Genomic DNA, 26,890 nt, shown 5'->3' on the forward strand with positions numbered 1-26,890 from the left:
TATTTTGATAAATAATAAATAGGAATTGCTATGCCGATTTCAATTCTATTTCACGTTCACTTAATTGTTGCTCTTTTATTTTTAAAGTTTTTAGGGAGTTTCAATCAGTAGTCAAATCACAATCGATTTCTCCTAATTCAATTTTAGCTGAGGAGCATCGAACTCAAGATAGTCCAGCAGACAACACGTTATAAATCATCATCAAGTCGCCTTATTCGTCGATTAACGTTCGTTAAACTAATCTAGTGGACCACCAGAACTCCAGAATTTATTCTTGGAACTCACTCCCGCCGCTTTCGCCAACGCCATCCACGTCACATCAGACGGCTACGCTGGTCGACCACATCGCCACCGTCCATATTGCGGGGTCCGAGAAAGCGACGGCCGTCCACGTTCTCCCACGCGTCCTTTTGCCGGACTCCAGTCTACGGTTCCAATTTAATGAGTTCATATTTCCGCCACTCGCCTCGTGTCCGGAGCCTTCACTGCCCAAGCGAAGCAAAGTGGCGAAACATCTCCCTGTCCGCTTCTTGCTTTCCTTTTTTGAAGGCTTGCTCGAGATGTAGGCAGGGTTCTTGAGGTCAGATCTCTTTTCAAGTTTTTCCATTCTATTATATTTTTCTTCGAAGTGTTTCTGGCCATCTGCTGTTTGCAAGCTGGAGCTGTCGTATCGTGGATTTTTGGGCGTAATTGGAGGATTCGTGTTTTTGGCTTATAAGTTCGGATATTGTAATCATTTGGCGGGTCTGATGCTTTGAATTGGTTTATGGAGTTGGAACGAGATTGATGCCTTCTTGTCTTAGCGGCAATTTTGGATTTGTAGCTCTTTTTTTTTCTGCAAAATTTGATTTTTAGATTCTAATTTGGTGGAGATTTAGCGGTGTGAGTTCTTACGACCTGTCGCGCGGATAGGATGTGAATGTTGAATCTATTGTGCTTCTATTATGTAAGACGGACGAGGAGATTGAAGTTGGCAGAAGTGCACACTGGGTTGTTAATGGTAGTAGGTGAGAAACTCACCCGCCTATGCAGTATTTAAGAATATCTTAATTTTATTTAATATTTAATGATATGCAACAAATAAATAGGAAAGGCATAAAACTTTCAAGAAAAGAAGATGAAAAACAGAATTTATACGAGACTCGCTTAAGTAGTTACTACAAGTTTGACCTAAAAAGGTTGTGATATAGCTTCAAATTAGCTATACTAAATTAAATGATAAGCAAAAATTGGACCAGGTCAGTTCAAATGTTGTTATGAATAAAGTTCTCACATATCTTGTCATATACATTCCACACCTAATCTACTGGGTCCCTGCCGTTTAGGGGATGCCTAGATCCTATGCAGTGTATCCACCTTCTTGGAATCTAGTTGGATCAATGGTGTACTCAGAATGATCTACTATCTAGTTTTGCAACATAAAAAAGATCAGATGTGTTGCAAGAGAATAGTGGTTTTTATTGTTTATAATTTTAATACTCTCGTTCACTTTTGGGCTTAGAGATATTTTGGTAGGCCTAAAAAGTGGTATTGTCTTAAGGAGGTGGCACAGTTCCTAGTTTCGGCCGATCCCCCCTGCAGCAGCAGACAGTTGCAGTTGTCAGCAGCAGCTATAGAGAAAGGGAAAGAGGAAGAGAGAGTGAGGGAGAGAGAGGGAAATAAAAAGAAACAGAGTGTGAGGGAGAGAGAGAGGGAAAGATAAAAAAAAAGAGTGAGGGAGAGAATTGATACCTCAGACTAATAATTAGAGGGATGGAAAAGAAGAAAGGGAGGAGGAGATATTTTTACTTTTTGGGTTTTATATATGAGTAATTATTATTTCTTATTTTCTTATAATTTTTTCTAAATTTTTAGAAATTTCTCAATATTTTTAAATAATATTTAGAATTTTATTTAATTAAAATAGTCCGATCCGATACAGGCGGTCGATACGACCGATACGTATCGTTTTTCTAAACGGCCGATCCCAATCCCGATATTGATTTTCGGAACCTTGGGAGGTGGGGGTTTTTATATTTGTAAATAATAGATATGTTTGACATGATTTGAACACAAGGCGTCTGCTCTAATATATGTTAGAGAATGACAATTTTTATAGTTATATTCTAACAGTCCCGTGCTTCAAATATTTTGATAGGTCTAAAACGTGAACTCATTTTAAACAATGTGTGTAGGTTTTATATTTAAATGACAGATAGGGTTGTCAAAAAAGATCGCTGGCTCGTAAGCTCGCTTGAGTTCAGCTCGAATAAGCTCGAAATATATATTAGATATATTTAATTCTGCTTATTCATCTAAAGTTATTTTAACATAGTTGGTTAGAGTATATTTATCCTTACCCAAAGCATGAGTTTGAATCCTACTTACTACATTTATAAAGATAGTGTGTTATTTTATTAAATGAAGTTCCACTTTTAGTCCCGCACCAAAAACTAACAAACTTGAAGTGGTCTTCATAGCTAAGTTCTTACACTCTTAAAAGTGCTCTCTCAAAATAAAATAATATTTAATATTTTAGATATGAGCCACTCGAGCTGGGCTGAGCTAACTCGACTCAAGCTCGAGCTGAGTTAGAATGTTCTCCATTTTGAGCCGAGCCAAGTGGAGCTCAACTCGCTTGAATTCGGCTCATTTACACCCCTATATGTATATGTGTGTGTACAATTGGTGTGTTATTCCTCAAGTATAACATAAGACTATATATACATCAACAAGATGGTAACTCAGGTTTCTTGTATGGAACAACTATCAACATTTTTCATTTTTGAAATTTGAGACAATGAATTATGAATATTAAGGAGCTATTGGATCTATTTTAGCATTGAACTTGAGAGTAGTCACCCAAAGTATCTCCATATTCATTAATGAAGAACAGAGTAATACTTAACTTTGACATAAATAAAGAATCTCACGACACATGATTGAAGTATGGAAAATCTGGAGCCGAAAGGTTTTAAATAAGTAAGTAGTCTTAGTATATGGAATTAGTAAATTAGGGCATCAAAATAGAGAAAAAATCATTATTGACCGGCAGGAAGTAAGGATAGAGAATTCAACATATGAAAGAAATTGATGAGGTTGTGCACAAAATAATAGTAGGATGGCTAAAGGAAATGCTTCTAGTTTATTTTGTGCTTGTTATACACCACTTAGGGCAAAAGGAGAATATTAGGGAACAGTAAGGCCACCAATATTTTGTGAATCAAAATGGTAGGCAACTAGAAAATAACACATTGAAAAATTGAGAATGCTAAATAGTTGAGTGGTGTCACCAGAGGACAAAATAAGAAATGGTGAGGTCATTACATAGAAGATAGGGTTAACAATTATAGAAGATAAATTATGTGGGTCAGAAATTGATTGAGATAGTTTGGATATGTCTAAAGGAGAAAACAAAGTGCATCAATAGGTCCAAACAAGTAAGTGATTTTATTCAAATAGAAGGTTTCTCTCCAGAGAGGGACGAAAGGAGAGGTGGACGTAGAGTTTTGGTCCGTCACGCTAATCAACATTTGAAATGTGAAAGAGGGATTTTATGAGCTAAGAACTTTAGTTTAGTGGGTGAATCCACCCAAAGACTAATAAAACAAGAAAACATAATACATGATTAAAAACCAAAGCTCAACAATTAATTAAAACTAACATTCTTGTAATGTGAATAATAAAGCACAAGCAATGAGAATGTGATTAACAAACTGATGGTTTGCTTAAGTCTCGATATGCGAAACATTTGAATGTCAATAAATGCCATATTTATTTTGGAATTGTGTCCATAGATCCATATTGATTAGAAGTTACATTAAGATGACGTTCGGTACTTTTTTTTAACTGATTTGGTTAGAGTCATTAGGAGGTGTCACTGTATGATAAATACATTCTGTTTCTTCCTCTAAGGTCATTAGAAGATGTCACTATATGGTAAATGCACTATGTCTTTTTCTCTAAGGACATTAAGAGGTGTCATTTTGTGATAAATGCATCATTAGAAGATGTCTCATTTTGGGAATAACAAAAATAAAAATACCTATTCTAGAATTTACATTATTCTTGAAGTAACTCTACCAAAGTCCCCTTTAACAGTCACCTTTGTGATTTAAAGTATCTTTTGGACTTCTAGGCTTTGAACTAGATTAGTTGGTCTCATTTCTTAGTCTTAATTTAGGTATCTTGAACTAGGCTAAGGTAATTTAGTGTTTGGTTCTAAACTAGGCTAAGAGTATATTTATTGTTTGTAATGTGATGTGAAAAAGTGCAAATAGTGTTGGTTTTGGAGAATAATTGATGATATATAAATTTGATGGATGAAAATACCCTTTTATCATTAAGGTGGTCATTATTATAATATACAAATGTTATATATGTTATTATAAATATATAATATTATAGTATTACAATATTATAGTATACAAATATTATAATATTATATTATAATATTCATATATTATAATATTATAATATAAGATTATTTAATATAATTATAAATATATGAACATTATAATATTGTAATATACGAATATTTAATATTATAATATTATAAAATGCATTTGTGGGCTTAAGTGTATATCTACTAGCTTATATGGTGTCTATAATAGTCATTTTGCGGGCTTAAATTTATATTTTTTGGCTTATATAGTGTTTATAATAGTTATTTGCGAGGTTAAGTACATTTTTACTGAATTATATAGTGCCTATAACAGTCATTTACGGGCTTAAGTACATATTTGCTAGCTTATATAGTGTTTATAATAGTCAAGGGTAATATTGGAATCAATTTGAAATGATATTAGAATTTACGTATTAATACTTATTTGGGGAGTGGGTATTGAAACTAGATTAGAAAAAAAAGATAATTTGATGTTTGGTTATTGAACCATATTAGGGATCCCTGATCTAGTTCAGGGACTTGCCCTGAACTCAAAACAAATAGAGGCCTATTAGAGTTGGTCTGCAACAAGGGTCTAAACTTTTGTGAAGGGTGTTCGACAATTGATAGAGATGGTGGAAGGTGATGGATTTTGGTTGTAGGAGGGATGATAATGCTGGTGGTATAGGAGGTTTAATTACTTCTATCCTAGATCGACCCCTCTATATATAGAGGTCAGTTATAAGAGTCCTATTAGGACTAGCCCTAATGGCTTACATGGAGATAAATATAGAGATAAACATTACTTAGAGATAAATATGACTTAGAAATAAACATAACTAAGAGATAAACAAGCTTAAGAGATAAATATGACTTAGAGATAAACATGACTAAGAGATAAATATGACTAAGAAATAATTAGCCCATCTTTCTATAGGGCCCACTCTGTTGATGCAATCCCTAAGGTCCTTATCGTTTGAATTGACTTGAATTGGCTCGGACCGCATCATAAGTAGATTTGAATCATTAAGGGAAGATATGAAACATTTTATACTGGACTATTCTCTAATGCCTCATTTTCTTTGGGAATAAGGCTCAATCTAGAACAATTCCTATTTCTTATTCCTAAAAGACACTTATTGTAGGAATAATTATTCCAATGTTCACTTCTAATCTAGAATAAGGGTATAATAATTATCTTTAATGTGATATAGTGTGAAGGTAAAAAGTGAAAATCTCATCTTTTATAAAAATTACAAAAATTCCTTTTGATTTGATCTAAACTAGATTGATGGCATAAATGAACTACTAAAGCATGATACTCTATATATGGAATGCATGCATTCATATATGCATTATGTATGCAATGCCTTGTAGGGCATTGCTAGGTGTGTAATGCTTGAGAGGGCGATGTAGGTGTGCAATGCTTTAGAGGTCGTCACCAAATGTGCAATGCTTGAGAGTAGGCTAAGCAATGTTTGAGAGGTCGCCATAAGTGTGCAATGTTTGAGAGATGCTAGCTCTGCAATGCTTGAAAGATAGCCATGTGATGCTTGAGAGATCGTCACTATGTGTGCAATGCTTCATCATAACTATACTATATATTTTATTTGCTACATATTATTGGTCTATGTATGCAATGGGTACAAAAATATTTTTCTATGTATGCAATGAGTCCATGATTTGAAAGGCGGTTGCGGGTGGCAGTCGGTCACCCCACTGCCTAGCGCCAAGGTAGAAAGCGGGCGACGAGGCGATTTAGCAATTTTTTTATAGAAAAATTAAAAATAATTAGATATGATATAACATCATATATATACTATATGTAATTTTATTAGACTAATTAATATTAATTAGAATAAATTATACTTCTAAATTCACACTATTCGTCATTTATATAGAGAAATTTGTAGCATATGGCAAGCTCAGTAAGTAGAGAAGAAGACGAGGCATTTTCTCTTAAAAATAAGTTTACTAGGACAAAGCTAGTGCTTAGGCTAGCTGCCATTAATCACTTCGCATCAATCACACTACAATCTACATCGCCGTTCTCCTGAACTAGCTGCCATTCCTTTTGCCTAAACCAGTTGCCGTCCCAGCCTATGAAAAATTCAACTACCATTTCCTTTTCGTAAACCATTTCTCCTTTCCTTTCCCTTTACCCTTCCCCTTCCCACAAATAGTTGTAGTGCTTCATATCGTTTTTCTTTGCACAGTGTTGTTCAAATTTTTGTCATCATCGTTGTTGTCGCCATCACTCTCACTGCAGATGCCAATACCATTATTCTTTGCCGCTTGTCGTCGCCACTCTCACTTCTGCTGCCAATACAGCTTGCTGTTGTCGCTCAAGAGGAGAGAGAGGAGGAAGAGAGCTCGATTGGGTTAGAGCAGAGTGAGATAGTCCAATCTATTACCGCATTACCCAACCCGCTATAATGGCTAAGCGAGCTAAGTGGGCCACCAAACGATAAGGCGGCTCACCAAAAGACAACTGGCGGGTTGCCCTCCATTTGCAGGCCGCCAAGGTGGAATGCGGGGGCGGCTGGCTTGTGCCCCGCCATGGCGGTCGCCATTAAAAACATTGTAATGAGTACATATTAACGCAATGCTATATATTTGCTACTAACTATGTACGAAAGTACTATATCTTTTAATTTTTATTTTTGGAATGACTACTTATTGGGCCCTCAAATCATACCCAAATTACTAGTTTGCCCTTAACATGGATTTCACATGTTATACCCATTTTTCCTAAAACATGGCTAGAAATATTAATTCTCATTTGATCGTTAAAATTACTATACTTTTTTAAACCTAATTTTCACATATTATACTCATTTTTCCGAAAACATGGTAAGAAATGTTAATGGTTGTTTTGATTGTTGAAACTACTTTTTTGCCCTTTAGATGTTATATCCATTTTCACATATCTTGCTTTCTCTAGCATTATTTCTCTTTTCCATTTCTTTCTTTGATTACATTGGACAATAGTATGCAATAACTTATGTGAGAATGTCTATAACTATCTTTTAATTAAATAAAAGAACTGTTATGCACATCGATTTCATTTTTCATCATAAAGGAGGTCTAAGTTCAACTGGTATACATCCCTCAAACCAAACAAGTACTGGTATTTTTCCAACTTCTTAAATTGAGTTTTTTTTCTTACTGGGTTGCATCATGTGCTGTTATTTGAAGTGAGTAACATTTAAAACTCTTCAAGCCTTCAACATGAAAAAAATGCATAGTTTCCCTTGTCAATCATCGGAATATGTCTGGTATTGGGTGTATTGTGCGATTCAGTGGTTGGAGCAGGGGAAGAGGCAGTAGTTATCTTTCCAGTATTTCATGTCATTTTTGTGAATACAAACTAGCAATTTCGCAGACTCCTGAGAGAAATTGAAATTTATCATATACCAGTACAATCTTTTTTCCTTAATTGATTGCCTACTTAAATTTGCTGAATGTTCAAGTCAATTCTTTTGCTACTATATTTCTCATATGGGATATTTAAATGACTTGACTTTCAATATTTTCTTAGATTTGCTGTATTCACCTTTGACGTGACTAGCATTTAATGAACTCGAGGGGCATGCTGAAAGTTCAGCATGATAAACGTGAAGATGAGCACATAAAATATGCTGTGAGAAGCAATTGGGAAAATCAGTGTGCAAAGTTGGACCAACTGACGTATAAGTTTGTTAGGGTATGTTAACTGATATATGCAATTGGTTCATCTATTCTTTTAGAGTTAAAGCTAATAACTGTTGTTAATATGTTTTGCATCAAATTGTATTGTTTATAACTTTGTTGGTTGCCTTTATTCTCGTTACCTAATGCTTGCTACTTTTGACAGGCATTGCAATGTGATTTTATGGTAAAGATCATTTCAGTGGTAACAAAAGAAAAATCGTTCATTTAATTGTGAAGAAAAACCTGAAGAACAATATGTTAATTTGAAATTGGAATCTACGTACTGAATTCCTTTTGATCAGTAATCTCTCTTGCTAGTTAAAGCCTTTGCCACTTTAATCAAAACTCTATTTACTATTTCTTCCCTCTGTTGTGGCATCTATGGTATCTCCACCTTATCTTACAATAGGTTAGGTTTTGATCCCAATTCCTTAATCCAAATTTGATTCGGAGTGGCCGGAAATCTTGCAGCCACTTCCATTGCATGACTGAGAAGGAGAGGGGAGGGGGAGGTTGCACGTACCCTTCTTTCAAATTTTTTTTTTAAGTTCTTACAGCTATCTTTGGGTAGTTGTTTACCAAAGTATTCAAAGTAAAGTTTGTACTGAGAAGCCTGAGATACAGTTGTTGGTTTATGAGATAAATGAACAGTGGAATTGGAATTAACTGCTCACATGACAACTGGAAGCAGCTAGCAAGGTTAGTACTTCATTTAATGCAAATACAAGGTAACACATGGGGAAGAGGAAAACAGAGATGACTTGACTGTGAACTGTAAGAAAGTTCACGTTTTTATAGACATAAGTTCTGACCTTTGTGTGAGACTACAGAGAAGATCCAAAAGCCAAAGTAGCAGTGCATCACTTGTTTGCCAGCAACATGAGGTTTAGTCCATGTTCGCTAATTGAATTCTTAGGTGGAATTATCTTGCTAATTATTCCATTTTCATCTTAGATTCCTTTGTTTTGCTATAGTATCAAGTGGAATTTGTTTTGATTACATTGTTTATGGACTTTATTGAAGTACTTAATCCTTAAGTAAAGCATTAACGCTTAATCTCTTAATTAAGAAGTCATGGTGAATCTGGTGATATAGATCTAGATTTGGCCAAAAGTTATTTTATTGCACACATAATTATTTAGTTTGTCAACTAAGCAACACAACATTGTCTATTGACATGTCATGGTCACTGATTGTACAGCTTTGGTGCTTCACCAAAGATTAAGAATGTCTTGCAAAATATAATTCATCCCCTATATATAGTTTTAGCCTATTAGGAGCTGATTATATTGTGAGAAAATGGGACTCTCTGAAGCAATATTCTTTGAAAGTACAATCCAAATCTGCCTAATGTAATTGTCTAGTTAATTACTCGTTCTTCCTATTCATTTTGTGATAGGTTGAAGAAGGTGGAACATTTGATCATTCCTCAGAAGATGATGTCATGGAGGTTCAGCAGTTACTTCTAGAACCCCAGTTGAAAAAAAATTTAGATGATGACATCTTGAATGGCAACTCAGCAGACACTGCAAATTGTTTGCTCATGAATGAAATTTCACACTCTGCTAGTGAGAGAACAGGTTTGCGTACAGTTTATGCATACATATCTATTTTGTTATTGATACATGTTTCGTAGTGATGCCATATTATATGCTTGTAATTTGTTTACTAAGCAATGGATTTGACACCAGAAGAGTATGACCGGAGTGACTATTGTCTCCTTTTGACCATCTTAATTACTTTAAGCTGTTTATGATCTGATCTTACCTTTATTTTGTTTAAGTTATTTTTCGTCATTTGTACCTGCATTAGTATCAAAATATGGTAGACGTGACCCAGTGAGAGGGCTTAATGTAGCATAATAGTTAGGCTTTCCTCTTAGACTTATGTGGTCATGATTTGAGCCATGAGAATGATCTCTCCAATACTGGGGCTAATGTTGCCTACATCTTGTCAGAGCAAAAACATGGGAGTGGATACTCTTAACCTATAAATGTTGAGAGCGGATTGCACTAGGATAACCATTTTAAAGTATTTTTGTTCATATAAAGTAGAGAGGAACATCCATTTAGTGATTTGTGAATGATACTCTTAAGTGTGAGTGATTATTGGTTTATATAAACTTTTATATTGTTCGCTACATATATCTGTAGTCTAACATGAATATAATTGCCTTTGTAAGATGATGAAAGGCTATGTCATCTATTGGGTACGTAATTGAGATCAATATTCTAAATTTCTTCAATGGTATTCGTTGTCAGGGAAAAAAAAATGATACATACAAGATAGTTTCGGCCATTTCGACCACATTATTGGTCGGTTTGGTTTCAAATTATTTTGAGATTATTTATGAGAAATGATAAAAGTTCAAAAAATGACATAAAGATAAAATATTGATTGCTCGCATAAAATACTTGTAATATCCAGAAAAAGAAAAAAAAACTATAGGGTGCATGTGCACCACAGCATGTGCGGCCCTTTACCTCTTCCTTCTCCTTCTTGGGGATAGATTGAATGTGATTTCCTTGATGTTTTTGTTGGGGAGAAATTGTGTTGTTTAGGTAAACCCTCCCATATAAAACCTAGGAACCCTCTTCTCTTAGGAGGCCAACTTTTTCTTCCCCTTCTTTTTCCTCTTCTTCCCTCGCTGAATTTGTCATTTGGAGTTTGGTCACCGAGGCACCGTCAAAGCAAATTAATACCACCAAAGAACCCTCAGTCAGTTTCCTTTACACCTCAAAGTTAATTTTAGTTTAATAGAGTATTTAGTAGGACAACCTTGTTTTTGTTTTCTTGGCCTTGTCGACAAATTTCGTAACTTTGGGTTGATGTCGCTCTGCTCTAGGAAGCTCCATTGTGTCGCACTCGAACCGTACGGACCCTTTGTGTGTTCTCCAATTTAAGCTCGTGTGTGGTTGCCCCCATCGACGTTTGCTGCAATTGACCTCTCGGACATATTTCCCTCCTCGTGAGGATTCTATTGATTCTTTTGGTTAGAGCCCTTATACTCCAAAACGTCGAAGTGGCGATCTCCATGCCCGCTAGCAAATACTTTCCTCCTTCTCTCGACTCTCTCTGCCAATTGGTTTGGTACCTTCATTGTCTTTCTGGTCATTAGGGATGGGAGGGCTCCTCCCGAACCTATGGTTGGGTAAAATTGGGGTGGATTAGACTTGCAATAGCCCATCCTTGGTTTGGAATTTGTTGGGCCAAAGGCCCAACTAGGGTTATGTTGTGTGTGGACTGTGGCCTAGCTTGCCCCTTTTGGGATTCATTTGGGCCAAATGTATTTAATTTAATTTTAGAAACTCAGATTAAATATAAATCTATTTATGACTAAAGACGATGTTTTTCCTCGCACCTAGATTAGAGATTTGATTTGTTTTGCATGGATTAGGTGAGTGTGCAATCATGTATTTATCTTCTCATATTTCTCACTATAATTCCATTGTATTTTTTCTTTGTTCCAGTGCTATACTTCATGCATTATCATTCTTCACGCAAATAGCCAATAGATTGACCATGAGTAGCTAGAGGAACATATTGGTTGCATAGATAGGACTTTGAGAACTGATGTAGGCTACATATCCTTCGTGCATCTCGTTGTGGTGACTCTATCTTGAAGATCAAGGGATAGACTTATCTCTGATCGTCTTGTGATCCATTTAGATGATCTTAAGGGGTTAGAGAATAGTCCCAAGCTAAACCAAGAATCTCCTTAAGGTGACTCTAATATCTCTCAACAATTATTAAAAAATACAATGTGTGTTTATCATATGGTGACACCTTTTACTGACCCTAATCAAACTACGAGGAAAAGATTTGAGAGTCATCTCAATGTGATTTCTAGTTGATGTGGATCCATGAGCATAATCTCAAAATGAGAGGTGGCAATTATTGAGGTTGTGAAGTTTCGCAAAATGAAATTGAGCATGTTATCAATTGATTATTCGCATTATTGTAACTTGTGCTTTATTATTTCCATTATGAGCATACTGGTCATTGTCCTTAATTGTTGAGGTTTGATTTTTAAAACATGCTCAAGGATTATGGATTTTATTGGCTTTTGGGTGGATTCATTCACTGAGCTAAAGCTGTTAGCTCATTAAGCTCCTTTAATATCTCAGCTGTTAATTGGCATGACAAATGAATGTGGTGCACCAGGACTAGCGGTGATTATATGACCCAACTTGCCCATGCCTGGCCAGGATACTGTTTGGGCCTGGCCTGGCTTGGAATCCCGCCTGCCCAGGCTTTGCAAATCTTTTTGCACAACTACTTATTTAATTATAGAACATCTTTCTATTTATGCTATCTGGTTTGAAAATGTGGTCCAGAAGCTTCCTCTTTCCCAGCAAGCAAGAGGTGGTGATAAGGTGGGCAGTGGGCTTGAAAAATTTGTGTTGCACCTTCTTTTGGACTACCATTTAAGTCCAGTACTACTGCTCATGCAGTCATGCTCATAAACAGTGGACATTGCCCATTGTTTTCTGGTACCAATGCTACTATATCTACATAAACTAACTGGTTGCTATTCAATTCTTTCTCTTTGTTATACTGCATGAGAATAGAAGAGAGACCAAATAACATGTGCAAAAGGTATATACTACACCTTTCTTAGTATAATGGGCTATTGTAGAACATCAAATATTAAACCCGGCCCGGCCCATCCAAACCGAGCCCACTCTCTCACGTGTCGGTGGGCGATAACAAGCTAGACTATTCTAGCCCAGCTCGGTTGCCTCAATACGCCGGGCCCAAACTCAGCTCGGCCTGCTCGATAATCACATCTAACTAGGATTTATTTACCTCTAGTTAGAATTTGCCTTTTCCCATTTTGTTGCATCGGTTGCTTTAAGACATTAGCTGTATGACTGGATCATATTTATTTCCTTGAGAGTTTTAGTTAATGGCTTGGTGTATCAAATGACTGGATCATGTTCTTACAGCCTCTCTTTTTTTTTATGGATATTACAATTTTCCCTTTTTAGTTTTGTTGTTGAACGTCTTGTTCTTTTGGTTGCATATTATTCATTTCTTTTCTTTGTTGTTGTGTTGCACTGTTTAACGTGCACTTGCATTTTCTTGCTAATTTTACATGGTATGCCATATGCCTTTTTAATCTTCTCAATATGTCATGTTGCTATCAAATCTCGTGATATTATCAAATGAAATATTCCAAATATACTTGTTTTCCTCTATTTTTTATGCTAGTCTGCTTATGAATCTATACTTGTATATTACTTATTTTTCAGGCATATTGGGATTGGATGTTGCACAATCAGGAACAATGGAGTCAAATTATGAAGTATGTTTCATTTTTGTTGTCGTTGTGGGTTGTGAAATGCTTTGCTTACTTAACATTCCCGAGTTGCAATATATGGGCCGTTTTCTTTATCAATACTCTACCTGTTACTTGTGGGCCGTGATTTATTGGATACTAAATTTGTTGCGATGCCTGTAGTACTTGTTATAATATAAAAATATAAAAACTACTGTTCTCTAATTACTTAAGCTTTTCTATTAGTTAGTGAATTAACATAATGTTAGAAAAGATGTCCTAGGTTTGAAACCTAATAATAGATCCATTTGTTTAAAATATGAAACTTCCACCCATTAAAGTTAGATTTATTTCTTGGGCCTATCTAAATATCTTAAGCCTAGATATAAGCGGGAGTGTTGGAATATAAAATATAAAAACCACATTTCTATCGGCTTAGATTTTAGAGTAGTATGTGAATTAACATAGTATTAAGACCTAGTTTCTAGAGGTTTGGAGCCCATTTAATCTTTATTTTTTTATTATCTATTCTTGTGTGGTTTGTAGGGTCACACACTCTATTATCTTTTATCTATACACATATAGTGAATAGGGGCTACACGTAAAGGGGCGCATTAAAGATATATGAATAGCTTAAGCTTTTAAGGTAGTTGGTGAGTTAACATGGTAAAAGCTTTTGATGTTGCAAAAGGTGGGTCTAATCTATGGAAACTATATTGATGGTGCAGCCATGCTATTTTTAACTAAGTTCATAGATTGCTCATATTTCTTTACCCGAATTACTGGTTTTTGCTTCTTTTTTTCAGCCCTTCATCTTCACATTCCAATTCTAATCTCTTCTTATGGGGGAGACCCTCTCTTGGTCCGTGTGTTTCTGCCAATAGACGGGACGTGTGGAGAGTGGTGTTTTACTTGATCTTGGGTATTTGTTCATAAAGAATCATTGAGAGTTAAAACAGAGATGAAAGAGAATGCCTAGAAATTCTGATATTTCAAATATTTATTTTGCTTAATTGCATGATCTTTAAGTATAATTTTGATTTTGCCTAGAGGGTTTGCCACGACCCAAAATAGGATTTATGACCGGTCAGGTATCCCAATTGGCTTGAGATATAGAAAGTTTTAATTAATTATTTATAATATAATGAAACTCAATTTATTTAATAACTTCAATTCAAAAACCTTCAAAACCATAAAATATTTAAATTATACAATCAATGTCTTCCAAATATTACTAAAACAACTTTTAGCTTTTCAATTTGAAATTAAGAACATATTTAGAAAAGTGAGGGCCAATATTCGAAGTGGAGGTAAGAGTCCTAATGCCCATGTTCATTCGCCATGCTAACTAGTATTTGAAATATTAAAAAAGTATAATGAGCTAACGACTTTAGCTCAGTGAGTAAATCTACTCAAAAGCTAGATTCTTTATCTAATATGAGATATTAACCAAAACTCAATAATTAATAATAATAACTAGCAAGCTCATAATATAAATAATAAATATAAGCCACAAAGATGCAATTAGCAAGCTATTATCATGCTCTATTTCATTATGCAAACCTCAATTTTAATAGTGCAAACTATCTGAATTTGAGATTGTGTTATGGAATTCACATCAACTAGAAGTCACCTCGAAATGCATTTGAGTCTTTAAATTATAGTAGATCCGGTTAGGGTCACTAGGAGGTGTCACTATGTGATAAATGCAACCAGTCTTTGTCACTAACTATAGAGAGAGATTAGAATCGTCTCAGAAAGATTTCTAATGTTTAATATTGTTCTCTAACTACCTAAATAGTAAATTAATAATTGAGTTAATGTGTTGTACTAGTGCTTCAATATTCTTTCAGCTTTTGTTATGGTAGATTATATGATATAGACATGAAATGCTATCAAAGAAGAAGACTGATGGTCAACTTGCTAATGGAATTCTGGCTATGTAATTTAAGCATTTATATTTACTCCTTATAATGTTTTTTTCTCCATCTTGCGGAGCAATTCTTTTTTGTGATATACGACACAGAAGCTTGTCTTTTTTAGAATTTGCTTGTTTTTCTAATAGGTATGAGTGATATTTTAGTTTCTGTGGTAATACTAGGAAGTTTCTGGATTCCATTTCCGTTAATCTGTATATGTTTTAGGAATCTTTTATAAGTTTTATATACCTTGAGTTATACTAGTCTGGCAACAAACATGGTCTTCGTTGAGTGTTGCTTTTATGGTTGCCTGACTATAGTGTATCTTAGTTTGTCGATAGCATATTACAAGGAGTTGATGGAGGAGGAAGTCTTAGTGTTACATGCTGTGTTCCCAGTGTTTATCCAGATTATCTTTTAGGTAATTCACTTCATCTATTTGTTATTTATTCTATCCTGCTAGATTTCTTTTCTATTTACTGTTGTCTTTTCTTTTTAATTGTATTTTTTATTTTAGATACTACTCCTGATGAAGGTTCTCAAGTGGATTGTACTTCCTGTAATGGGTTAGATCTGAGAAATTTGGATATTAAATATCAAAACCAAAATTTAGAGAGAACTGGCGGTGTCGGTGACATATCTGATTTCTCAGATGTTACCCATCCAATTCCTGATACTTCTTGTGATGGAAATACAACACTCCTTGACAACATGAGCATTACTGAACTTCTTGATGCCTTTAGAAGTATGTTTGGTCGGGATACATATGTGAAGGACAAGCAGTGGCTTAAGCACCATATATTGTTTGGCTTGCAGAACTTTACTGAAATAGACAATGTTTCTGGCCTCCTGGAATGTAGCCTACCTTCATATGAGCAAGAAGATGATTTGATCTGGTTACCAGGGAGCAGCCTACCTGAAGGACTTTATGTTCCTTTCACTGAAATATCTGATAGCAGACTATTAGTTGTTGGTGGAGGTGGAGGTGGAGGTGCAAAGAATGATGAATTTTCTGGCCAGGATGCTGCAGCCTCAGATTTTTCTGAGGCTGTTAAAATTGAATCTACACATTCAAACTTCGAAGGCAAAAGTACACTTAAAACTACAAAGAGGTTGAGGAAACCTACTCGGAGATATATTGAGGAAATTTCTGAACAGAAATCCAAGAGCTGCAATGGAAGGTTAAAACCCTTGACTGATACCAGAGGTAAACCTCTCATGGTAATTAGAAAGTATTATCTATTTGGTCTAGGATAGTGCAGAATTGTTTACTGGGATTTTCCTGCAGGTTCTGTTATTCATATGGCACATGGTTTACGTGCCCAAAGAGGTCGACCGAGAAAAAGAACTGATGTCATGGTGAGACTTTCTTTTTCAGATCTCATTGCTCATTTAACTATTTAGTCACTTCTTGTCCACATATCCTAATACTTGCTACAAAGTTTATGGAGGAAAATATCATTATAATTGACTTCAAATAATTGATTCTGAAGGCTTTTTTCCAAGGTTTTAAGTATCGGAATCGAAATATGGATTAGCTGTCCAGAAAAACGATACGTATCAGTTGTCCGTATCGGTTTATATTTTAAAATAAATTTTAAAATTGAGAAAAATTCTAAAATATTTTAAATAATAATTATAATAATAAGATATAGATATATTTATAGATAAATTTAAAAAATTAAAAAGGAAATTTTATTTTTTTAATTTTTTTCTCTTTTTTCCACTCACTCTCTCATACAAATAGAAAAAAAATTATCCACTCTATCAAACTCCCCTCTCCTCCCTCTCACTAACTATCTCTTATTAACTCTCCCACTACCTCTCTCTCTTCCAGTACCACTCCCACCCTCACCGACTCCCTTATCTCATTAACTCTCTCTCTCTCTCCTCTCTTGTCGATTCCCTTCTCTCGATCTCTCCCTCTCCAATTCTCTCTCCTCTCTCTCTCCCACTAACTCTCCCTTTCCCTCACGACACCCTTCTTCCCTCTGTCTCTCCCTCCGATTCTTCTCCGGCAATGCTTCTCCGACAAGCTTCAACGAGGTATTTACTCTTTTTCTCTCTCACTCTCTTCAATGAGCTCTCTTATATATCTCTCTCCTCTCTTTCTCTTTTTTTTTTTCTTACTCGCTCCCTTTCTCCCTTTCTCTCTCCCAATTTCGGCCGATATGGTCGATCCTGACCCGAAACTATTCGGATATCAACCGATCCTACTCGGGATTAGCCGGAACTTGGAACTATGTTTTTTTCTTAGTTTATTGAACTTTCAACTTTAATATTAATAGACGGTAATGCTTGCAATCGTAAGTGTTTTCTTATCCTTATAATTATAACTTACACAAGTATGACCTGTTTGGTGCAGCACTTGTTTATCAAATATCTGGTTTGGAACTTTTGAATTTAATTACCTAAAATTCATAATATTACCAAATTACATAAAAATAAATGCATACAATAGATTCACACTTTGTGTCTCCTTGTGGTTTCAAAGGGATAGCTCATTTATTATGCTAAAAGATTAGGTTGTTAGAGAATAGTGATTTTTATATTTTATATTCCAACAATCCTCCAATTTTAGGCTCGGTGGTTTTGTAGGTTATGGATTCAAATGTTAGAACTTTTTGCATGCCATGTGCTGACTGACATGACAATCTTTGCCTAAAAAATTAATGGTTGAGCTAAATTGTCACCTGGTGTTAGCAACCGATTGCAAGATGAGTGGGAAATGATCCATATCAACGACACAAATAACTGTGACTGAATGCTTGGTTCTCGTTGTAGATTCGCAGTTTAAAATGCTGAAAATTTTCATATTTTTATGTTTTAGGTTGCAATGTAAAGTTCTGATATTTTTGGTCTGTCTTCTGTTTTCTTCAATTGTTATATTCCTTATATGCTCTCATGTATGTCAGCAATTGTCCTTAATTATTTAGTAATAACAATCAGTAACCATCACCTTTCTTGCAGGGGAATGAGGACATAAGCAGCAAGACATTAGCATCCCAAGCGTCTAGTTATCTTCAGCTTTGTGAATTTGAATCGCAACCTTACATCTCTAACGACTATGATATAATGAATAGATATGAAAAAACCACAGCTAGAAGAAAGCATCATCGTCTATGGACAATTTCAGAAGTAATAAAACTTGTGGATGGTGTCTCTCAGTATGGAGTTGGGAGATGGACTGAGATTAAGAGATTATTGTTTTCAGCATCTGCTTATCGCACATCAGTGGATCTTAAGGTCCTTGGTGTTATATGTTAGTATTGTAACTGTAGGTTCCTGATGCAAACCCTGTCCTAAATTAATTTGTTTCTTTCTCAGGATAAATGGAGAAATCTCTTGAGAGCTAGTGGTGCTCAGCTGCATTACAAAAAACAGGTTAGAATTTCTTGCTTGTGAGCTGTAAGCACTATAAGAATATTGCTGTTTTATTTAACTATTTATACTTCAACATTTGCTTGATTATTCACTTTGTATTGAAAGGCGGCTCCAGGTGGTGGGTGGTCACCCCACTGTCTAGTGCCTAAGCAGAAGGCAAGCACCAAGGTAATATAGCATATTTAATATATAGAAAATAGAAAATAATCATATATATAGTATATCTAATATATACTAATAAAGTATATTTAAAATTTTAATAGTATATTACATCAAAATACTAAATAACATGATCACGATTCACAAGTCTTAGTCATAATAACAAATTTACACTATAACAATAACGTGATCAAAATTATCAAGCTCACAACCATAACAACATAAATGCCCTCTTCTAATTTTGTTCACAATCTTGGAGAAGAGCTTCATTTGCTAATAAATTATCATCAGATTCATCATCAAACTCTAACCACCATCGTTGTCTCTTTCCTCATCCGGATTATTCCCCTCATCTAGAGAAGTGGAAGAGTGCTACTAGGAGTAGATTGAGTAGATCTAACATTCCTCGTTGATGCCAAATAGTCTTCAGTTCTTGATGCTTCTGTCGTCTTCTCCTAAATTAATTCTTCGCCTGGGAAGGCATCTTGTTCTAGAGGCTTGTATCCAACCAAGTAGTGTGGATTTATGTAATATGCAAAGTGGAGATGTGTGTCAACTTTACCGTATAGTGGAGATGTGTGTCGCCTGGAAGACATCTTGTTCTAGAGGCTCTATTATCAATCTTATGTGCATTCTTTTTTAGGTTGAGCCGACCAAAGGCATGTCTCAGCCCATTCCACAGCATGTTCTGGGACGCATTAGAGAGTTATCAATTGTTCACCCATACCCAAGGGTGCGAAGCTCGAGATGCCCACAAGGTGGTGGTTCTTCAGTGTCAGGTGGCCGCAAGATGACGAGAAGGCGAAGTAGCAGGGTTGCACAAAAGCGAAGCTAGCTACAGATAATCTACAGATGAAGTGTATAATTTCTTTTTGTTTCACCAAAATATGAGATTTTCGTTCACTGTGTATATATGCTACCTCATGTAGTCTCACCTTATCTCTTCAGATGTATCTGACGAACTCAAAACTTACTTTTTCTCCTCCAGATAGTTACAATATATGCTCTCATTGAAATCAGGCTTTGCCGCATATTACTTTCAAATTACTCATCCGGAACCAAAACCAACTCATGGTAAGTGGAGAAAAAGTTCCTCTCGGGAATACTGTTTGGATTTGGAAACAAGCAGTTGAATTGTATCCTTGTGTTCTATAGGATTGGTTTTCTTCTGAGAGAAAAGGGTAAGTGCCCTATTATATTTGGTACAGAAAGGGGGCGGAGAGTGTACATATCACAAAGATCAGAATCAGAGAGAGCAGAACATGATATGTGGCTTTTTGTGGATAAATATTTTCCACTTTCTCTAATGTTTGGTAGATAAGGAGTTTTCGGCTATTTTAAGTTTGCCAAACTACCTATTTTATCGTGTCTAATCTAGAAACTTAAAATGGAGGAGACTGAGCTTTGTTGGGTCAGCAGTTTAACATCGTTTTTCGGTTTGGCGAGGAGGAAATTTTACAAACCGCACACTATATTTTATATATTGTTTTTGAGTATTTTATTATCTGATATATTATTTTCTAAAAGATTTTTATTTAACATCCAGCAAAGAAATATCTTATTATCATATACTAAATAATTTATAAATATCTAAATATTCATGTCTTCTTTTATCATCTCTCTTAGTTTTTCCATCAACCTCACAAATTTAATTTATGAGAAGGAAGACGAGAGAAGGTGGTAGCGGCGGCTAAGGAGGTGGTTAGAGGAAGATTAAGAATATTTTGAGTTAGGTTTTTAATTGTTGGTAATTGTGTACAAAATATTCTAAGTGTATTTTTATATGTATATGAGTTTTATACAAGTCTAGAAAATCTCTGGTTTGAAGAATTGCAAGATTATTGGAGAAAAGCTGTTGAGTTCACACCGCGTTCACAAATGCGTTCGAACGCGATGTGTTCACAAATGTGTTCGAACGCGAGTATTGTGTTCACACAGACCGAGAGCTACGTTCACAAACGCGTTCGAACGTGGGTACTGTGTTCACACAGATCGAGAGTTGCATTCACAAACGCGTTCGAACGCAACTTGAAAAATTCAAGCTGTCGTGTTCAAACGCACTTGGGTCCGTTCGAACACACTTGAGATTAAGTCAGGTCGTTCGAATGCACCAACGAAGTTTGAAAATATTGGACTTTCGTGAGTTCGGATAAGACTTAGATTTGGCTCTATGTTGGAGATCATATATAAGGATTGTGATATCCTAACTCTAAGGTGGTGGAAGAAATATTATTGAAGGAGACTTCTTGAGGCTACATCGGTTATTCAACTAACAAGGTTCCACTCATCTAAAAAACTTAATCTTTCGTCTTAAGGGCTATTTAGACGAAAGATCAATTTCGAGGGCTACTGAGGTTGGACTTCAAATACGAGAAGTAGTGAATCGTGGGTTCTAGCGAGCAAGACTGAAATGAACAAAGTCGTTTGGATCGACGGGTTATTTTGTGAGTCAGTCTTGTAACTGCTACTATCATAGTGATTGGTTTTGATCCGAGTTTGGATCCGTGGTTTTTTCCCGTTTGAATTTTTTCACGTTAAAATCTTGGCGTTCATCTCTGCTTTCGTTCTTAATATTTCTTCGAACTTTTATTTAAGCGAACGAGTGATATCATTGCCTAGTATTTAGATACATACTTGTGACTATGGGTTTTTCATATTGGATGGGTAAAGAGAAACAGAAGAGTAAGATTATTTTTAGTAATTTTATTGATGTCAGTTAGTTAAAATAATATTATAAGATTCTCAAAGACGAAATATGAATTACAAAATAGGTAAATCATAGAGTGATTTATAAAAAAAAATTACAATTTTATTGTCATGTCATTCGAGCCATTATATAATTTCAAATTGTTCCAATATAGTCCAGATTAAATGCACTGATCTTTAAGCCTAAAGCTTTAAAACACAGGACACATCGTAAATGCATAGTGGAAGCGTAAGAATGCTACTGTTGGGAGATAGATCTGTATCCCTCTATCGGTGTCTCTTATACGCAACTTTGTTGCTCGTAATTTCGTCAGTCTACTCTTTCATCAAAAATATAATCGAGTCTTTGACTGACCAGCCATTGGATGTAACATTAATGCACTGTCTGCAGACTAATATATAGAGAGAGTTTCTAACAATAAGGATCGATGGTGATAAAGGTTCTATAGAAGACTGAAATCTGTTCAATCTCACAAACCAACTCCTCTTCCAAATATCCGTGGACACTAAGCCTCCTATGGATATCGCACTCTTGTTCAATTTTTAATATATAAAATTCTTTTTGTTCACTATTTGTTGGTATGAGTCTCTTTACTTATCCAAGCACTACTCTATTATCCACAAAAGATTACCTTTTTATAGACTTTTTATGATTCGATTGTTACCTTGTCACTTTTGAACCCCTATAGTTTACAAAACATATTTAATTAGTACCCTACTATTTGTCATCATAGCACCATAATATTAACATATCAAAACTTAAGTAATCATACTGTTAAACTTATTAAAATATCACTGCTGATTATATGATTGTGAGAGTAAACCCATTATATGCATCGATCAAGTAAGTAAGAAATTTTAAAAAGTGAACCAAAATAAGCCCATAAGGTAGGTATTATTATTTATATATAATATAAGTAATACTTTCTATACTATACTATAATTATGCTATATTTTAAGATTTACTTAAGTGGATTATTTTGTACTATGATCTTATAAATTTTTATTCTAAATTTTGATCTTATCATATCTTGTCTAAATATATGCATGTCTCTATTAGTTTATATTTTTGAAACACATCTTATTTTAAGTTTGATTCAAATATAATTTAAGCTCAATCAGACTCAAAATTTAGCTTGAATTAAGTAAAATTTAAAATTAATTATTACTTAGCCTGTTTAAGCTCGAGCTTAAATTGAACCCAAAATTAGTTCAAAATTGACTCAAATTTTAGTAATTTTAATTCAAATTTGATCGTAAATATAGAGTCATCATAAATTATATTCAATTAAAACATTTTAGAATCGGCTAGTTTACACCCCTACGTGGAGGAGTACATCCGCTGTGTCATGGGTAACAAGAAAAGGACTCATAGTCCTAAATGACAAATGTTTGATATGGTTATCCATCCTCTCTCTTTCTCTCTCCTTTTGACTTTCAAATTTTCTGAAGTTCTTATGGTTAGGAAACATTAAAAGTCAACCACAAACACCGAGCAATCCTGTCCTACCTGTCCTATCTACTCTACTAGTCAACTTTCATTCGATTAGATTGAAACGAACGGCCATGATTCTTTAATAAAGGTTAGAAAATTATAAATACTACTCCACTATCGAAACCCTCTTAATTCCACACTACCGATTCTCATCATCCTCCTCCTCCTTATGTGCAAGACCAGAAGAGCCACCCGCCTCTCGGATCCCAAAACCAATTCAAAAGTCTTGACCCGATCCAATAGTCGTCGCGTACCCGTTTCCTCCTCCTCCTCCATTCCCTTCACCACCGCTGACCTTACCTCCTCCTCCTTCTCCTCCTCCTTCTCCCTTGCCGCCGGCGTCGTCCCCCGCGGCCCGACCCTCTTCCCCTTCCTGGAGCTCCTCTCCGCCACCGACCAATTCCTCTCCTCATCCTCCTCCTCCTCCTGGCGCTGCTCCCTCCGCGGTGCCGACGCCGTCGTCTCCCGCCGCCGATTCCTCGCCGATCCGTCCTCCCTCCCCTCCCGCCTCGCCGATCTCTCCCGCTTCCACCACGCCGCCGTGGCCCCTCTCCTCGGCGCCTCCCTCGGAGCCGACCACCTCTTCCTCGTGCACCAGTTCGTCCCCGGCCCCTCCCTCTCTTCCTGCCTTCGCCCAAACCCTAAAAGCCCTAGAAACCCTAGATTCACCCCCCTCTCCTCCTGGCTCTCCCGCCTCATCGTCGCCGACGACATCGCCCATGGCTTCCAGTACATCCACCAAGGGTCCGTCCACGGCCGGATCAAGAGCTCCAGCGTCATCGTCACTGAACCCGGGTGCCGCGCCGTGATCTGCCACTTGGGCTCCGCTGAGCTCGCTGGCGAAGGCGAGGAGGGAAGGATCGAGGGGACGAGGGGGTACATGGCGCCTGAGATCCTCGCCGGTGGCCGCATCTCCCGTAGCGCCGACGTGTACGCATTCGGGGTCGTGCTACTAGAACTAATTTCCGGGGCGGAGCCAGTGAGCTACCTATTCAATGAGGAGAGCGGCGACTGGGAGCGGAGATCGGTTATAGAGACGGCGAGGGGGACGATCGGCGAAGGGGATGGGGAGAAGAGAGTGATGAGAATAAGGCAATGGGTGGATGGGAGATTACGGGACTCGTTCCCGGTGGAGGAGGCGGAGAAGCTGATCAGAGTCGCTTTAAGGTGTGTGGAAGCGGAGGAGGAGAAGAGGCCGGACATGGTGTGGGTTGCCGGAAAGATCTCGAAGCTTCTCATCGACGCCAACAAGTGGGACGAAACATTTCAGCGGCCAACGGAAGCTATTTCCTTGTCGGTGGCTCCCCGGTAATAATTAATAATAATAATAATAATAATAATAATAATAATAATAATTTATTAATAGTACACATATGAATAAAAATTCTCAGGTATATATTTTATAGGTGTCGTAATTGATTTGATCCTTATTAATGTTTGATTGATTCTACTATCTAGCAGTTGGTAAATCTTGGGTTGTGATAGTGATTTAAATGTGTTAATTAAATTTTGACCACATCAAAGAAATATATTTTGAGCAGTCAAACTTTGATACAATATTTATGGCGAAATGAAAACAAAAAATACGATAGTTGATACGTCTCATAGTCTCATGAATGATTAGAATTGGTTGCGTTCTTAGCTTTCAAATTGCTGCCCTTTTGATAACTAACCATGGTTCTATCTAAAGAGAATTGGTATTTAACATCTACTTTTTTTCAACCTTTTTACTGATTGGCACTCTAAATTTTTAATATTTATAAATCGAGTTTTATATTTTATTTAAATATATGCAAGAATAGTTATGGTAGGTTAATTTAATTAAAGAAAGATTACCAAAATACATTTTTATCTAACTCCATATACCTTTACCCAACCCAACACAAAATCCCTAATCCAACCTAACCTAAAACCTAACCCAAGTTAAGTATGTCAAAGCTCATTCGTATGCAAGCGTCACCAACGTAACCCAAGCTCTTTTAAGAAGAAATTAACTCAAAAATCAGCTTTAAAAAACACTATAATCACTAATCAATAACAGATGAATGCAACATAAGATACCATAATTTCGAATGGGATGTGTCAGTTTAATAGAACAAAAATAATTTCGAATGATATGTAGCTTTGAGATTTACTCACTTCACTTTTTGTATAGAGGAGAAGAGTATCGGAGGAGAATAGAGGCAAAAAGAGACAGGAGGTTGGAGGAGAACTCACTTTATTTTAATCCCATTAATATAGCTTTGTTTCTTGAGATTTGAAGTTAGATGAGAAGATTAAACTCATTATGTGCCAAAATAAAATAAAAAAGAAGAAGATGAGGATATTTTTAACATTTTAAAAATAATGCTCTACAGGAGATAGAATATTTTCATTTGTTTAAATAATGTTAGTGTTAACTTAATTCAAGATATGTGTTGCACGTATCTGGAAAAAGTGTAACTGTAAATAGTTGAAAAGAGATGGCATTAAATACAAATTTTCCTTCTATCTTAAATGATTTATGTAGATATTGATAAATAATATTATCAAAAAGAAAAAAAAATATTCATTAAACAATGGTACACTAAACCAACTAAAGAAGTTGTAGGCAGCCTTTAATGAAGGTTTTAGGTAGTTGCAGAAAGTTAGGTTTCTCAACTACCTAATTTATTTGAAATAAGAGTCTTTGAAAGGAATTATACATGCCTTTTGAAATATGAGATGTTGAGAGGTGTTGTGTTCTTTAACCAATTGGCCCTGCTTTGACCTAAACATTCTTCCATGTAATCTTCTCTTTCAAAACAAATATATTTTAATGCCAAAAATTACATACCATATAATTTTCTCAATTGAGGAATCTCTAGATCTATCTTTTTTCTTTTTTTCTTTTTTTTGATACATCTTGATTAGAGATATTGATCCCCTAATCAAAATTTCTAGCTCCGCCCCTTGACCATCATCAAGTGAATAATAGAGCAACTTAAAATGTAATATAAGATATACATAACTTTGATATCATCACTAGAGCATATCATGCTTTCAGAAATCGAATTAGTGAACAGATTAACGCCTTATGGAGTCAAAGATCTAAATTAAAGCGGATTAAGGATGAGGATCTCAACACCAGATTCTTTCACACCACTACCACTATTAGATGTAGAAGGAATTTTATTGAAGTTATTTTTGATGGAAATAGGAATTGGACTATGGATAAATCAACTATTAGAATGACCTTTACTGCCTTTTATCATAACCTTTGGGATAATAATTATCAGGAGAGCCTTCCCTCCCTCGCATTGACTTGGCCATTGCTAACCATCTTATCTTGAGCACCCAATCACTTATGTGGAGATTAAGTTTCCCCTTTGGGCCATGTCGGCTAACAAAACCCCTGGTCTTAATGGATTTCAGATTGGGGTTTTTCGGACCTATAGGGACACTATTGGGCCAAGTATCACAGATGTTGTTTTTCTTTCTTTTTTAAGCACTATGAATTACCGACTAATTAGGACCTCACATATCTTACTCTAATCCTAAAAAGAGATAACCCTGTGTATGTGAAGGATTTTTGCTCTATTGCTTTATGTAATGTATGCTATAAAATTATTGCTTAAATCCTAACTAAACGATTACACCCAATTCTTCCTAATATCATTGGGAAAGAACAAGTCACCTTTGTAGATGGTAGGAATATTAGTGACAATATTCTTGCTGCCCAAAAGGTGGTTCATTATTTGTCCAAAGATAGACATAACCACTTGATAATGTTAATCAAATTGGATATAGAAAAAGCCTATGATAGGCTAAGTTGGAAGCCTATGTTAAATAGACTCTCTACCATAGGTTTCTCTAGTAAGTGGTGTAGTTGGGTTTGGGGTTGTATTGAGTCTCCCAAATATTCTCTTTTA

The 26,890-nt window shown here is 35.7% G+C and overlaps 2 protein-coding genes across 8 annotated transcripts; both read left to right on the top strand.

Annotated features, from left to right (window-relative positions):
* Nucleotides 1-440: 440 nt before the first annotated feature.
* LOC140784349 (uncharacterized) lies at nt 441-19,818 on the top strand. Of its 7 annotated transcripts, none has more exons than XM_073131702.1 (12): nt 452-580; nt 879-1,007; nt 7,905-8,069; nt 9,456-9,636; nt 13,312-13,364; nt 15,587-15,677; nt 15,774-16,463; nt 16,545-16,615; nt 18,227-18,502; nt 18,584-18,640; nt 18,746-18,808; nt 19,443-19,818. In XM_073131702.1, the coding sequence occupies exons 3-12, from the start codon at nt 7,941-7,943 to the stop codon at nt 19,632-19,634; spliced, it is 1,803 nt and encodes a 600-aa protein (XP_072987803.1). In that variant the 5' UTR covers nt 452-580; nt 879-1,007; nt 7,905-7,940; the 3' UTR covers nt 19,635-19,818. The 7 variants fall into 7 exon arrangements, with proteins under 7 accessions (XP_072987802.1, XP_072987806.1, XP_072987809.1 ...); XM_073131703.1 differs by having other exon boundaries at nt 499-580; nt 913-1,007; XM_073131701.1 differs by lacking the exon at nt 879-1,007 and having other exon boundaries at nt 441-580.
* Nucleotides 19,819-23,169: 3,351 nt separating this feature from the next.
* Nucleotides 23,170-24,312, top strand: LOC140783981 (lysM domain receptor-like kinase 3). The gene has a single exon (XM_073131159.1). It carries the CDS (start codon nt 23,170-23,172, stop codon nt 24,310-24,312), a length of 1,143 nt encoding a protein of 380 aa, XP_072987260.1.
* Nucleotides 24,313-26,890: the final 2,578 nt, after the last annotated feature.

Source organism: Typha latifolia, chromosome 3, assembly GCF_019914945.1.
Source record: "Typha latifolia isolate L0001 chromosome 3, TyphaL0001v2, whole genome shotgun sequence".
Taxonomy (NCBI): domain Eukaryota; kingdom Viridiplantae; phylum Streptophyta; class Magnoliopsida; order Poales; family Typhaceae; genus Typha; species Typha latifolia.

Coding starts and splice junctions, on each gene's coding strand:
- LOC140783981 (XM_073131159.1), top strand. CDS start 23,170: ATGTGCAAGACCAGAAGAGCCACCCGCCTCTCGGATCCCAAAACCAAT.
- LOC140784349 (XM_073131701.1), top strand. CDS start 7,941: ATGAACTCGAGGGGCATGCTGAAAGTTCAGCATGATAAACGTGAAGAT. Junction 9,637..13,311: donor CTCTGCTAGTGAGAGAACAG/GTTTGCGTACAG, acceptor CTTATTTTTCAG/GCATATTGGGATTGGATGTT. Junction 18,809..19,442: donor AGCAGAAGGCAAGCACCAAG/GTAATATAGCAT, acceptor ATTCTTTTTTAG/GTTGAGCCGACCAAAGGCAT.